The sequence below is a fragment of the Sceloporus occidentalis genome, unplaced genomic scaffold (assembly GCF_023333645.1).
Source record: "Sceloporus occidentalis isolate IW3139 unplaced genomic scaffold, rSceOcc1.0.p SCAF_22, whole genome shotgun sequence".
Lineage (NCBI taxonomy): Eukaryota > Metazoa > Chordata > Lepidosauria > Squamata > Phrynosomatidae > Sceloporus > Sceloporus occidentalis.
In genome coordinates this window covers 11471833-11488396 of record NW_028317002.1, presented here as the reverse complement: position 1 = coordinate 11488396, position 16564 = coordinate 11471833, and the positions used below count along the sequence as shown (strand labels likewise).

At 39.0% G+C, this 16564-nt stretch overlaps 1 protein-coding gene across 1 annotated transcript in view; it reads right to left on the bottom strand.

Annotated features, from left to right (window-relative positions):
- The window catches only part of LOC149301030 (carbonic anhydrase 4-like), a 63245-nt gene extending 47293 nt beyond the window's left edge, over window positions 1-15952 (bottom strand). The window contains exons 1-2 of the mRNA XM_089484584.1: window positions 15929-15952; window positions 10901-10967 (exon numbers count right to left, since the gene is read on the bottom strand). Coding sequence (XP_089340710.1) covers window positions 10901-10967; window positions 15929-15952 — 91 coding nt within the window. The remainder of the gene's footprint in view (window positions 1-10900; window positions 10968-15928) is intronic.
- Window positions 15953-16564: the final 612 nt, after the last annotated feature.

Genomic DNA, 16564 nt, shown 5'->3' with positions numbered 1-16564 from the left:
GCTGGTAGTTATCTTGTTATTTCTACTGGTGATAGAAGTCTGCCCGGCTCCACTGCCTGCAAATTGGCACGATGATAATGATGACAAGTTAATGAAGATGAAGAAAGCACCAAGCAAGCCTCAGAACAATTATCAGATCAACATGGATACAAAATCTATTGCTTTTATTGCAACATTGGCGATTGTGTCCATTTTCCTTAGCTGCTGCCTGGTTGGATTCATCATTTACAAATATGTAGCTTTTAATGGCGATAATAATGCCAGCCGTCATCAAACCCTTGCAATAATACGTCCGAATGTTTTCACATTCATACGGTCTGTATTCTTTGCATAAAAAAACAGCTTTATCATTTGTGATTGGAGTTTACCCGGCTCCCCTGCCCATAAATTGGCACAATGATGACGACAACAAGTTAATCAAGATTAAGAAAGTACCAAGCAAGCCTCCAAACAACTATCAGAACAACATGGATACAACATGGATACAACATGGCTTGCTGTTATTCCATCAGTGACGATTGTGACATTTTGCCAGAGCTGCTGCCTGGATTCATCATCTACAAATATGTAACTTTTAATTGTGATAATAATAGCAGCCTTCATCAAACCCGTTCCAATTATATTCACATTCATACGGTCTGCATTCTCTACATAATAAATAGCTTTATAGTTGGTGATGGAATTCTTCCCTGCTCCCTTGCCTGTAAATCGGCATGATGAGGACGGCGTCAAGTTAATCAAGATGAAGATGATACCAAGCAAGCCTCCGAACAATTATCAGAACAACTTGGATATAACATGGATTCCTGTTATCACATCAGTGATGAATAAATATGTAACCTGTAATCTCTATAATGATGGCTCCCTTCATCAAACCCATGGAAGAACCCGTCCAAATGTATTCAAATTCTTACTGTTTGTATTTACAGAATAAATAGCGTTCATAGGAAACAAAAGTTGTTTTATTCTGTTGCGCCGATCTTACTTTATATAATTATATAATCATTATATACAATATTTCATGGGAAAGGTTATGCATGATTATTCCTACACATTGTTACCTCTTGCCTAATTAAGTTGGTGATTGCTGTTGAAAAGTCCTGGGCCCATTTTGATTGCTCCTAGGAGCATTTCAAACTGTCACATGAGACATGATGCCTCTATCAAGATGGTGGCACCTATTCAAAATAAAAGAATTTCCAGACCCTCCTGAGAACAATGAGCTCCCTTTGACTACAGGTACCACAGCCAACCATGCTGGTCAATGGAGGACACCTCACTAATATGATCAGTGAAATAAAAATAAGAAAATATTTTTAAAAAATCTGAAAATTTAAAAATAGTTAAAAAATAAAATGTAAAAATAAAAAGACCCCAGTGATGTCACCATGACATCATAAGTGGAATCATCCAGTTCAAAGAAGATATGTCCAAAAATATTTTAAAAAGTCCTTTTGTATCTCCCCAAAAAATACCAGCAGTTAAAATACCATGGGATTGAATTTTCATAGATGTTACAACCAGGGCATAGGCACAAAATGACAGATGTAAAAATAATTAAAAAAATTGGTTGATGCCAGAGGAGGCCCCTGCAGGCGACCAATAGGCTCATTCGACGTCGACGATTTACTACCTAATGTACGCATCATTGTTCAACAGCACTGATCGCATGGACTGTCGGCGCAAGCTCCTTGTTACAGTAGATTTAACGCGAACGGACATTTAAAGTTGCCACATATAAAGATTATCCGGCACATGGGAGTCCTAAGAAAAAAGCTTTATTTTTAGAAGACAGAACGATAAAAGTATATGAATGGAACGGCTAGATCAAAATCTCCCTTACGTTCTTGCAGTGCCTACAGAAGTTTCTCCGGGGGTGGGTGATAACCCCAAAAAGAAATATGTTTGGAAACCCGAAATGTTCAGTGGTATCCAATATTATTTTAATACTTGCGGGTTGGGCAATTTTGGTTCTTCTGGAAGCAGTACTTGGTATTTGGAATTTTCAAATACTTTTTACATTTTTTCCACTTTAATATACAATATTTGTTTATTTTTTATTTTTTTTTAAACAACTGTGGTGTGTTAACAACACTTTTATTAAAAGTAAATTACATACCAAAATTGGACAGAAAAACTCAATAACAATATTAATAGATATATATGATTGCAAACAGCAATCACACGCCTATCATGCTAAGTCAGCCAGTACATGCTAGAACCTGGGCTTGATAGGATTGTGATTGCTGTTAATTATATATATGTATATATATATATGTATATATATATATTAATATTGTTATTGATTTTTTTTTGTCTAATTTTGGTGTGTTACTTTTAATAAAGTATTTTAAAAGTTTTTTTTTTCAGTTTTGGCCAAATAAATGCTGAATTTTCAGTTTCGGTCCCAAATTTTCATTTCGCTGCATCCCTACTATGTACCAAGCTAGTCACTGAAGTGTTCGGCCTACACCACATCAATGTTTGGCTTAGTATATAGTGATAGGGGTTGTACTGCAGTTTTGTCAGTGTCTGGCTCAAAGTATAGGCACACATTAACGGTGGTACCGCGTAATCCCTAAGTATATAATGATAGCAGTTATGCTGTACCACCGTCAATGTGTGCCTCAGTATATAATGATAACAATTATGCTGTACCCCTGTCAATGTTTGCCTAACCATAGAAACTATGCAGTTTTAAAGTGTGTGTGGGGGGTGCCACATACAGGATCTGCCACAGGTGCCAAATACTCTAGGTACGCCCCTGCGTCAGGCCCAATGGCCATGCCTCAGCTCTTCGTCCCACGTCTTAAAAGTGGTGGGATAAAGAGCTGAGGCACAGCCATTGGGCGGCGCGGTGCATGCTCGCCGGCCGCTTTAATTTCATTAGGCGCCGGTGGAGTGACTGCCGCACGATGGCCGCTTTCAATGTCGCTCGCAACCGCTTTGGTGGGGCAATGGGCCACTTGACTAGACTTGCCCCCCAGGCCTTAGGCTGCCAGCCCTCCCCTGTTTGTAAGTAAGCTCAGGGCCCTCCTCATCTGTTGTTTCTGTAAGTCAATTTGTTATGTCACATACTACTTGTTATGTCCTGTCTACCCATTGTACAGCACTACGGAATTTGATGGTGCTATATAAAACAAAAAATAATAATATATGCGGAGCAGCCATCTGACAGCAGATCAGAACTATTTAGTTTAGTTCTTATTTGTGTTTTTCATACTGTTCAACTAGGCTTATTGCATTTATTAGGATGCAAGTTATTATTTTATTCTATTAGGACATTGCCCAACTAAAGGTTATTGATCACCTTTAGTGGAATCTAGTTCTCGCTGTATGCAGAAGGGTGAGATAAGGGAAAGGGAGAACATTTAACAATAAAAATCTGTTTTTCTGGTTATTTTATTTTGTGCCATATATTTCAGATTTCCTGAAACAAAATCATCACCAAAAAAATATGTACTTTCTATAAATGTCTTTTTTTTACGAATGAGTTTAATAATGCTAAGAAACTTCTTTGTATCTGGCTAGGAGTTGGATGAAGTTTCATATTCTGAGTTTGCACATATGTTAGACGTATATCACAGTATATACAGTATACATCACTGCTCCTTTAAATGAAGATTAAAACATACTTATAGAGATTATCATTGGGATCAGATAAAGCTTCTCGAATCAGCATTTGGCTGAACTGTGTAGCTGCGGAGTATTTTGTTCTCTAACTGTGTATGAGATCCTATGGAATTTGTAGTCCCTTAGCTACCGGGTGGTCTCATGGTTTTTAAACTGCTTGGACACGTTTGTGGTTCAAAGGCATGGTTTCTGTTTTATCAATTTAACGTTGGGGAATCTGTCGGGAATAGAAATTTTATCCTTGCTGAGAGGGAGTTTAATCAATGCTTTTATGCTCAATATAATTTTAATGAGAGGTGATAGGATAAAACCCAGACATTTGATTGAAAGACTTTTGTTAACCTTGTGTCAACTTACATGATCCATCCTTGTCCCTTATCCTTTGTTGATGGAAGACTTCCAAAAATCATTGCGTTGTTTAATACTGAGTTTGCCGACATTACGGGTGTTTTACAAACAAAACAAAGTATGCATCACTTTCTGACTATTTTTAATTGCGTTGGGATCTGAAAAAAGGTTACATAACTGTTGATATACTAAGTTCCAGAAGCCAACTGGCACCACTTGCTGGAAATGTGTGGGCAGCAATAGTTGGATAAAATTAATTACATGCACTAGCTGATTCCTTTAGCTTTGGCAAACACTACACTGATTGGCTACTGATTGGTCGCAGAGGTCACAAATGTGTAGGGGCCCCTGGAAACCCCTCCGACTACTTGTTCCCGTCTCTTGGTGCCAGTTCAGAATTGGCCTGGTCCGGGTTAGAAGGACCCTTTCTATACAATTTGAATCAGCATGTGGAGACAGGAATGCGGCGGGGTCATGTTATGTTATGTAATGAGTGGAGAGATAAGGAGGTGTGGATGGGAGAGAGGTGGGGTATGTATGTGTGTGAGCTTGAATGTGTATGTGAGCATGAATGTGTATGTATAAGTGTATGTGAGCATGAAGGTTTATGTATAAGCGTATATGAACATGAATGTGTATGTATAAGTCTATGTCAGCATGAATGTGTATGTATAAATGTATGTGAGCATGAAGGTTTATGTATAAGCGTATATGAACATGAATGTGTATGTATAAGTGTATGTGAGCATGAATGTGTATGTATAAGTGAGTTAACATGAATCAGCATGTGAAAGCTTTTGTAAGCATGAGCATGAATGTGTCAGTGCTTGTGTGTGAGCATGTATGTGTAAGTGGTATAAGATGGAGTCTGTGATAGCATAATTGATCATTAATTCATAATTATCAGGAAAGGTTAAAGGATTTTAATATGTATGGCATGGAGGAAAGAAGAGAGAGGGGGGGTGCAATAGAAACATGGAAATACTTAAAGTGATTTAGCAAACTACAGGAGGAAAGCATATTTGAAAGGATGAGCAGTGTTAGAACAAGAGGTCATGGTCTAAAACCAGAGGCTTAAATGTAATGTAAGGAAGTTCTACTTTACTCAGAGGGAGGTGGATAAATGGAACAGTCTCCCCGCAGAAGTGGTGGAAAACAATACAGTGAGTGAGAGGTGAAGTTTTCCTCACTATAGGACCTGGCCATTTATTTAATGTTTAACCTTTGACATGCCGACTATGTGAGAAATATGTTGTCAACATAACAATTCAACTAATTAATAATAATAATTTAATTTGTAGAAAAGTGTATTATAAGAGCTTTTTGTCTTGTGTGTGTCATGTGCTGGAGATTGATACTAATTCAGGTAAAATATATCTAAATTGACAGTGACTCCTAGGAATGCAAAGGCTGTTTTAAGTTAACAGACATTAAAATGTCACATTCTGACTACAAGTTAATTGCCCCTTTTTTGCTGTCATAGTCTAAATTTTTATTTTATGCCATAACTACGGAAGCAGGGCCGGACTGGGACTGAAAAGCAGCCCTGGAAACATTTGGAGAGCAGCCCCATATAGTTTATCTCGCGATTGAGCTCTTATAGCCACACGCACCCCTTATACATACCCGAGTCACACTATTTGCCATACAAATAACTATAAAACATTCTTTTTATCATATTATTTGTATTAAAATACCAGAAAGCAAAACTGTTAAAAGGCCCTAATAAATGAAATATATTACACATAATGGAATCAAAACATTTACTACTGCAAACATTTTTAGATTGAGACATTTTTTGTTTTTGTTTTTATTTCCTTTTATTTGCCAACCTGCCAACAGCCCCTTCTACCCCCTTTTTATTTTCTTTTGCACAGAGCCCCATGTCATGGAGCTTTCAATTACTTAAGTTAATAGAACCTGATTAAGTTAGTAGAATCTGATGTCTTTTCGTATTGCAGGGTACATCCAGAAAAAACACAGATCAATTCTGGTGGAGTGCCAGACATCTGCCCCAGGCTTGCCATTCTGCCCCCTTTTAACTCCCTATATGCCCCTCTGCCTCCAGAAATGCCTTATACCCCCTATATGCCACTCTGCCATATAGGGGGTTAAAAGGCATTTATAGAGGCAGAGTGGCATATAGGGGGTTAAAAGGCATACCATGGGGCACTCTAGAAAAGCCTTATACCCTCCTATATGCCACTCTGCCCCATGATATGCATTTTAACCTCCTATATGCCACTTTGCCTCCAGAAATGCCTTGTAGCCCCTATATGCCACTCTGACTCCAGAAATGCCTTATACCCCTATATGCCACTCTGGCATTTAGGGGGTTAAAAGGCATATCATGGAACAGAGTGGCATATAGGGGTATAAGGCATTTCTGGAAGGAGAGTGGCATATAAGGCATATCAGGGAGGCAGAGTGGCATATGGAGGGCATAAGGCTTTTATATAAAAAAATATTATACAGTTTGTTAAAAAAAAAAAATTTGTTTATTTACCTTCTACTTCTTCCACTTTGGGGCTTTTTCATCCTGGCCTCCGTCCTCTGGTAGCTGCAGGCCGCCGTTTTCTATGTTGACAGGATGTCAGTGACAGGACATCCGGTGCTCCAGCAGTCTGAGTGTGAGGGGGCGGAGCTTTCACCCCTCACGCTCCTCCCATCACTATACGGCCATCAGATTAATGGAAATTTAATCGAAACGGCCAATGCGTGCAGACACCGCCGGCCGGAGGTACTTCGATTCTTTTTTTTAAAATTGAATATGCCGGCTTGCAATATAAAGTAAAATAAAAAAAGTATTAAAGTAGCTCCGGCCGGCGGTGTCAGCACGCATCGGCCGTTTCGATTAAATTTCCATTAATCTGATGGCCGCATAGTGATGGGAGCAACATGAGGGGTGAAAGGTCCGTGCGAGGGGGCTGCTCCCATCAGTAGGCGGCCATCGCACACGGCCGCTGAGTGCTGATGCCGCCAGCCGGCGCTGCTTTAATACTTTAATAAAAAAAGAATTGAAGTAGCGCCGGCCGTTTAGATTAGATTTCGGGCAGGCGCCCGGCCTACGAATCTGCCGGCCCACCGGGAAATTTCCCGGTATCCCGGTGGGCCAGTCCGGCCCTGAAGGAAGAATGCATATTGAAGTGATCTGTGTGCACTGTAATGTAAATTCTTCAAAATGAGACTCAGAAGCTGTTATTTTGCATTAGTTCTCCCCCCTACTCGTTGATCCCTTCTCATTATCACTCCTTCTCGTTATCTCTTCTTTCTAACTTGAGAGCCACAATTGGGGTTTTGCCTTCTTTTGGATCAACAGCAAGAAATAAACAGATATGGGAAAGGCTGAACTTGATGGACGCATTTCTTTTTTCGGCCTATCTAACTACAGGGCCGGCCCAAGGCAAAATGCCGCCTGGGGCGAATTTTAAAATGCCGCCCCCCCCTTATCTACCCTTCCTCTCCCTCCGCCCCCCCCCCTTGTACTTACCTTTCAGCAGTCCTGCGGCGAGTCTCCCTGTTCGGTCTCGGTGCCGGCTTTTAATGCTGAGCGCCGGTAATCTTCCAGCACTCAGCATTACAAGCCGGCACCGAGACCGAACAGGGAGACTCGCCGCAGAGGAGAGAGGGGCGCCGAGCGGGTACTGACAGCTTGGTAAGCGAAAACCACTCGGCGCCCCTTTCTCTCTTTCGCTTTTAAAAAAAAAAAAAAAAAAAGGGCTTGGGGCGGCAAAGTGCCGCCCCTTCAAAAGTGCCGCCTGGAGCGGTTGCCCCACTTGACTCCATTGTCGGGCCGGCCCTGTCTAACTATGTAACTAGGTAACTACGTAGCTCTCCTTTTTCTGTTTATTTCTCATATTCTTTCTCTTTATCTCTCCTGCTCATTCTCTTTAGCTCTTTTCCTCTTTCTCTCTCTTTGCTCCATACTTTCCCCTTTTTTCTATTATCTCTCCCCTTTTCTTTGATCTCCTCTTTCTCATTAGCTCATGTCTTTTTTCGCTATCTCATCTTTCCCATTTCTCTTGATCTCTCCCCATCTCTCTTTATCTCTCCCTTTTCTCGTTAAATCCTTCTACCTATCTTTTATTATCTAATCTCTGCCTTTTCTCTTTATCTTTCCCCTTTGTCCACATCTCTCCTCCTTCTTATTTTCTCTTTTCTCAGTTTGGACTGTCATGAGTCAAGCTTGGCCCATTAAGCCCAGTGAAGGGACATTAAATGGCTACAGCACACAATTATATTTTGGACAAATCTGTGCTTCCAAATCTGAGAAAACATTGTGGGGTAGGAATGTACTTGTGATCTTGTTGCCCCAAGCTCTGACTGTTCTTAATGCTGATGGCATGCAAAGTTAAACATTTTATGCAAAACCATAATTTGAACCAAATAATTTCCCAACAATTTGCCAACTACAACATATAGATTTTATCATTTTGAGTGTACAAGTAGCATTTTTAAATGACAGGTTAGTAAAGAAGATGAAAAACATCTGCTGTTCACCCATACATATTCAAACCAAAATTGGTAAATGCTAGTACTCATGGTCCACAAAAAAAACTAGAATTTCACACGATCACACCCTGTAACAGTAAGCCTCTTAAATTTCACACAATTGTCTACCAACAGCAAATATATAGCATTCCAAATACAGGTATGTTCTATGCTACAGAGAATGCATGTGATCAAATGAACATTTGTGTGCACTCCACCCTTAACCAGGCCTCACTTCTAGCTACAAATAGCTCAAATTTGTAGGTCTGTTTTGTCTCTTGGGAAAACCCCAGAACAGCAAACATTTTTCTGGGGGAAACAGATTGATATGGTGGGTCTACATTGATGTGGATGCCTTTACTCTAAATATAATAAATTATTGGATGAGTTAATAGGAAAACCTTAACAGTATTTCTTTACTATTCATTTTTATCACCTAGTAATTGGAATAATGTCAATGTGTTGCACATTCTATGCATTTAATAGTTATTCCAGAAAATGGTACATTTAGAAGAATTACTTTAACCGTGACTCTTTGAGATGTTCTATTGATACCTTGTTATACTCAAAATATCAATAATAGAAGAAATTAACTTAGGCGTGTAAGCCAGCTGTGTTACATAGACCCTTCTATCAACAGATATGAGAATGCTCTTAGCAATGAATACTGATATGCCATTTTAATGAGAGACATTGTGAACATGATAGCCAAAAATATTTCTTATATTATTTGCAGAATTCATTTGTAATATGCATGTACATTTCTTGAGTTAAAATATGAAAAAAATGTGCTTTTAAATATCTTGCAGTTTTAGGTATATCATATACCATGACCAGTAGCGAGGTTCTTGCTCCCTCTGGGCCGGAAAAGAACAGGGAAGCTTTTTGTCCATTTTTGGTGTGTTACTAAATTGGACAAAAAATAAAAAATAAACAGTAACAATATTATATATATATATATATATATATATATATATAAAACATTGCAAACAGCAATCACACTCCTATCATACCCAGGCAGCCAGTACATGCTGGAACCTGGGCATGATAGAAGTGAGATTACAGCCTCCCTATGCCATGCTATACCCCCAAAACTTACTCATCCATGCTATTACACACACACTCATTCACAAACATTCATTCACTCATTCATATACTCATACTCATATTCATGTAATGCAGTAGCGTACCTAGCGGGGGGGGGGGCGGTCCGCACCGGGTGCCGCTCATCAGGGGGGTGCCAACTTGCCGGCACCCGGCACCCCTCCAGAGACGGAGAGTAATGTCCGCCGCTGGAGGAGAAGGCTCGCAAACGACCGGTATCGGAAGTCTTTAACAGACCTCCGGCTCCCTTGAGTGATTTTAAACTGGTTCCACCGGCTTAAAATCACTCAAGGGAGCCGGAGGTCTGTTAAAGACCTCCGATACCGCTCCCTCGCGATCCGCGCGGCAACTGCTGCTGTGCGCCGGGATTTGTTGTCAGATCCCGGCGCACAACAGTGAAGCCGCGCCCACCGCCGTCCGTGCCCTCAGAACCGGAAGAAGACAGAAGAAGAGGAGCGAAGAGGAAGAAAAGGAGCTGACTGCTGTAAGAAGAAAAGAGGAAAGGTAGGAAATCATTCAGTGAGAGTGACAGTGAGAGTGGATTGGTATGTGTGGAATCTGTGGATTGGTATGTGTGGATCGGTAAGTGTGGATTGGTATGTGTGGAATCTGTGGATTGGTAAATGTGGATTGGTAAGTGTGGATTGGTATGTGTGGAATCTGTGGATTGGTATGTGTGGAATCTGGATTGGTATGTGTGGATTGGTATGTGGAATCTGTGGAATGGTAAGTGTGGATTGGTAAGTGTGGATTGGTAAATGTGTGAGAGTGATGGGACAAAGATGGCGTACAGCAAATCCTGACGCACAGCATCAGTTGCCGCGCGCATCACATGGGAGCAGGATCGGAGGTCTGCATTAACAGTCCTCCCGCTCCCTTGATTTAAGCCGGTTAGAGGGAGGTCCTTGATCACCCCAACCAAGCCTGCTCCTCTAGCGGCGGTCATTACTGTCCGTCTCTGGAGGGGTACCGGCATGGTGGCACCCCCCTGATGAGCGGGGTATGGTACTGCTCTGGATCCGTCACTGACACAAGTAGTCACTTGACAGGTTGGAATACTTTGTAGCCATTATAGTAGAAAACATTACGAATATATTGGCAGACCTGTGTAAATTTCCCTGACTAGTAGAATAAAAGACATCAAAATGTCCCCAAGTTTAACCTTGCTGTTGATACAGAAGAGGATGAAATCACATTGAAGCGATTTCCAATACTACAACACGACAGAAGGCTTCCTATTTTGCTACTCTCTATTTACTTCTCCAATACAGCAGCATAAACTAAGAGAAAAACAACCAAACTTAGAATAGACTGTATTTCTAACCTCCCACATGAACCGTTCCATTTTTCCTTGCTGCTCCTGATACAGAAACAAAGTGATGAAGGACAGTCTGAAAAAGGTATATATGGAGAGAAACAGTGACCAATATACTTCCCTTCTTTCTTGTCACTGGTTCCGGGTACCCAGCTGCAACCCGTACAAAACACTCTCCAAGTGTTATTTTAACCGAAAAAGGGACACTAGGGGGCGCTCGCGTACACCGGTTCGGAAAAAATATAAAACAGAAAGAAATGATTGCGTGATATTGTATACAAAGGTGGCGCTGTGATGGTACTAAAGACATAAAAAATAAATATATGAAAAAATATGAAAACAAATATTATGTATATATAGTGCTGAATATGTTCCATCTCTATTGTCCTATGTATGTGTAAAAAATGAGAATAAATGTATACGTTACTTAATAAATGAAAATGATGATGTGATGTATGAATTTAGAAGAGAATCTAAGTGTATGTGTTATTGAATCAATGGATATGATGATGATAAAAAATAAATAAAAATGATGAATAAAAATGATGATGATGGAAAAAATGAAAAAAATGAAAAATAGTCATGAAAAATAGTGAAAAATGAATAATGAATAAAAAATGAATAAAAATGGGTGTGAAAATTTTTTTTGTCATTGGTGTTCTTATTGTTTCTTCTATTTCCATTAAATAGTGAGAGGCCAATTACATATATGTCAGTATATCTAACTCCATATTCAAACCTCCCTTCTTGAAAGTTTTTAATTTAAAAATCCATTCGGTTTCCCGTCTTGATAGATTGTCAACCGTACTGCCCCCTCTCCAGTTGGGGGGACCCAATCTATCCCTATGATTTTTAGGGTATCTAAAGAGAATTTTGGGCACATATTGCAGTGTCGGGGAACACTATGTTTGGTATCCTTATTTTTTATATTTCCGAGATGTTCTAGTACTCGTTCTTTCATCGGCCTTATCGTTCTTCCTACATATTGTAGCCCGCACCCACATTCTAATAGATACACTATGTTCTTAGTGACACAATTTATAAAGTGTTTAATGGTATATATTTGGCCAGTAGATGTACCTACAAACTGATTTATTTTTCTGGGGAGTGATATACACATTTTACAATGGCCGCATTTATGAAACCCATTTGGTTTCCTACCTATAAACATATTGGAATTTTGTACCGTTATTTGTTTTGGAAGGACACTTGGGGCCAATACTGTTTTTAACGATCCTGTCTTTTTAAAGATTATTTGTGGTCTATCTGGTATTGTCTTGCCTAAAATTTCATCGTTTTTTAGTATGTGCCAATGTTTATTGATAATTTGCTTGATTTTGTTGGCTTGGGTATTGTATTGTGTAAAAAACGAGAAACTGAAGTCCCTCCCCTTTGATGTATTGAGAGACTTGTTTTTGTTCCCCAGTAATTTTTGTCTATCCACTACCTCTACTTCACGGAGGCTGCTCTCTAGTTTATCTTCCGGATAGTTCTTCTCTAGAAATTTTTGTTTAATCTCTTTAGCTTTTAGTTCAAAATCCTCTCTCTTTGTACAGTTTCTTTTTACCCTCAGAAGTTGGCCCTTTGGGATGTTGTTGAGCCACTGGGGGTGGTGGCAACTATTATAATTTATATACCCATTTCTGTCCGTGGGTTTACTGTAGTTTCTGGAACATATCTGATTACCTTCTGAGAATAACTCCACGTCCAAAAACTCAATTTGTTGCTCCTGTATATTTGAGGTGAATTTTAAATTGAATTTATTATTATTGGCATATTTAATGAATTCATTTAGATTTTCTTTTGACCCCTTCCAAATAATAAGAATATCATCTATATATCTCTTCCAAAGCACCAGGTTTGCACCGAATGGATTATTATTCCATATGGATTGATGTTCCCACTCTGCTACGAACAGATTTGCGTAGCTCGGTGCAAACCTGGTGCCCATCGCAGTCCCACATAGTTGGAGGAAAAAAACGTCCTCAAACCAAAAGTAATTATGTTTCAATATATAATTGATACATTTCAAAATAAATGATTTTTGTAATGGATTCATGTCTGTATCTCTCGATAAGGTACTGTTTATCGTTTCCAAACCCTGTTCATGGTCTATAATTGTGTATAACGAGGAGACATCTAATGTAGCCCAAAAATATCCTGGGGACCACGTTATATCGTTCAATGTATTAAGAAGGTGGGTAGTATCTTTAAGATATGCCGGGATTTGGGGGACATATTTCTGGAGAAAGTAATCTACATACTCAGATGTATTACATGTAACAGAGTCAATCCCACTGATAATGGGTCTGCCTGGCGGCTCCTTAAGATCTTTATGGATTTTGGGAAGGAAATAGAAAACCGGAAGCCTGGGGTATTCTTTTTTTAAGTAATTAAACTCCTTTTTATTTAGGATGCCTTGTTCAAGACCTTCCTCTAAAATGTTATATAGGGTAATACTAAAATCCTTTGTAGGGTGCTTCCCTAGTTTTTTATAAGTGATAGTGACCTCCAGGATTCTTCTTGATTCCCTTATATAGTAATGGCGGTCCATTATCACCGTCGCTCCCCCTTTGTCAGCCTGTTTAATCACTATATCGTGTTTTTCCTTCAATAATCCCAATGCCTCTTGTTCTTTTTTATTTAGATTATATGATTTAGTTTTGTGGCCCAACTTTTCTAAGTCTCTTAGTATGAGGTCAGTGAATACTTCTATGTGTTGGCTTTTTTCATTCTGTGGGAAGAATTTTGATTTTGGTCTAAGGTCTGTATGGGAGAATTGTTCTACAGTAATCTCACTATTGGTGTCTATTCTCTCTGGTCTGCAGAAAAACCTTTTTACAGTTAACTTCCTTAGGAACTTCTGAGCGTCTAAAAACAGATGAAATTGATTTGGACCTTTGGCCGGTGCGAATTTTAATCCCTTACTTAAAAGACTTATATCATTTTGTGTCAATGTAGCAGATGATATATTGATGATACCTTCTTTTTCTGGACTTAGTACCTGTTCATCTGGTGTCCCCTTTCCTCCCCCCCTCTGGCCTCTTGTTCTTTTGTGTATTTATTTTTTTTCCACGGGCTCTGTTCTAGGGGTATGTACCTGTTTCTTAGCTCTATCGCTTCTCTCCTCGGTGGGGTTTCCTTTCTTTTTGTGCCACCCTTTCGGGATGGCTCCCTGTCTAAAAAAACCTGTTCACGTTCAAACTCTGTGTTTGTGTTATTAGTGTCACTCATCCCCTTTTGTCTTGTGGGTGAAGAGATTTGTCTAGTTGGTGAAAGTATTCGTCTATTAGGTGAAAAAGATTGAATTCTAGACCGTGTAAGTGAGGGCTGAATCCTGGGCCGTGTGTGTGAAGAATGGCCTCTATCTTGTTGTTCAAAACGAGTGGCCCTAAATGGAACGGTTCCTCTATGTTGTCTGGGACCATTCTTAAGTGCTTGGTAATTGTGGACGTTATGACTATACTGATATGTTGACCTTGGTGTATGAATTCCTCTTTCCATATTTACACAATACAATACCCAAGCCAACAAAATCAAGCAAATTATCAATAAACATTGGCACATACTAAAAAACGATGAAATTTTAGGCAAGACAATACCAGATAGACCACAAATAATCTTTAAAAAGACAGGATCGTTAAAAACAGTATTGGCCCCAAGTGTCCTTCCAAAACAAATAACGGTACAAAATTCCAATATGTTTATAGGTAGGAAACCAAATGGGTTTCATAAATGCGGCCATTGTAAAATGTGTATATCACTCCCCAGAAAAATAAATCAGTTTGTAGGTACATCTACTGGCCAAATATATACCATTAAACACTCTATAAATTGTGTCACTAAGAACATAGTGTATCTATTAGAATGTGGGTGCGGGCTACAATATGTAGGAAGAACGATAAGGCCGATGAAAGAACGAGTACTAGAACATCTCGGAAATATAAAAAATAAGGATACCAAACATAGTGTTCCCCGACACTGCAATATGTGCCCAAAATTCTCTTTAGATACCCTAAAAATCATAGGGATAGATTGGGTCCCCCCAACTGGAGAGGGGGCAGTACGGTTGACAATCTATCAAGACGGGAAACCGAATGGATTTTTAAATTAAAAACTTTCAAGAAGGGAGGTTTGAATATGGAGTTAGATATACTGACATATATGTAATTGGCCTCTCACTATTTAATGGAAATAGAAGAAACAATAAGAACACCAATGAAAAAAAAAATTTTCACACCCATTTTTATTCATTTTTTATTCATTATTCATTTTTCACTATTTTTCATGACTATTTTTCATTTTTTCCATCATCATCATTTTTATTCATCATTTTTATTTATTTTTTATCATCATCATATCCATTGATTCAATAACACATACACTTAGATTCTCTTCTAAATTCATACATCACATCATCATTTTCATTTATTAAGTAACGTATACATTTATTCTCATTTTTTACACATACATAGGACAATAGAGATGGAACATATTCAGCACTATATATACATAATATTTGTTTTCATATTTTTTCATATATTTATTTTTTATGTCTTTAGTACCATACATCCTATCACTTAGATATATTCAACACTATATATATATTCTTCTACATTTTTTATATATTCATCCCTTTATGTCTCTAGTACCATACAAAATATGCAGATCTTTGAACCCAATAAAGTACCTATGGAAGGAAAAGAAAAAATACACTGTTCAGTATATAATTTAGAATATTCATTTAATAATACAACCTTCATGTACCGGAGACAACATAAGAGTAATACCTTTATTCGTGGATGCAATCTCTCCCCCCTGTCCTTGCTTTAAGTCTCGGCATCCAGTACCATTCCATACACTTCAAATGATACAAAGAGACACCGATAATGCTATCCGCGGCGCCCGATGGTCCCAATGTGCCCTGGTTGCGGCCCGGGGTGTCCCCGGTCTCCGGTACGGCTGGACAATATAAGAGGATATGTCTGCATGTTCTGATGTGCATGAACGTGCAGTAATAAAGTTTTTTTTACTTACCGATGTTTTCTCTATGGCACGCATCTCCACGGCATATACGGAGGGTCAGAGGGCTAGACGGCACGTCGATAACGACGCACGGACTGACGTCAGACGCCGGCAGATTAGGATGACGCCCGGAACATTTAAAAAGAAACACACAGCAAGCAATGAACACTCCTGATGAAGTCTATTTTGACGAAACGCGTAGAGGATTTAAGGATTTTATAGAGCTCTTTTATTCAAATTTTTTATTTATCTATGGTTTTTTAAACATCCTTGAGGGGATATTTGTTATACCTTTTTATCGTTTTGGCCTATAGCCTACAAATAAAAAATTTTTGATTGGAATATAGTGTGGTCTTACCTCTATTCCATCCCAAAGCACCAGCTCACATCCGGAGAATACGAAAAGAATCCAACAGCACGGAGAAGGAATACAAGGAATACATATCGGATAGGCGAGATACCCCTGTAATAAGTGTAAGTACCTCTCCATATTTGCGGGTCACACTATTGCTTGGTACAACACCATTGTGGTTTCCACGTGTCTTCTGTTTCCTTGCATATTCCAACTATTTATCTACCTGGAGGACTGGATGTTTTATGATGCCTGAAAGTTTACACAAAGTGTGAGTGTATTATTTAGTCGCACAG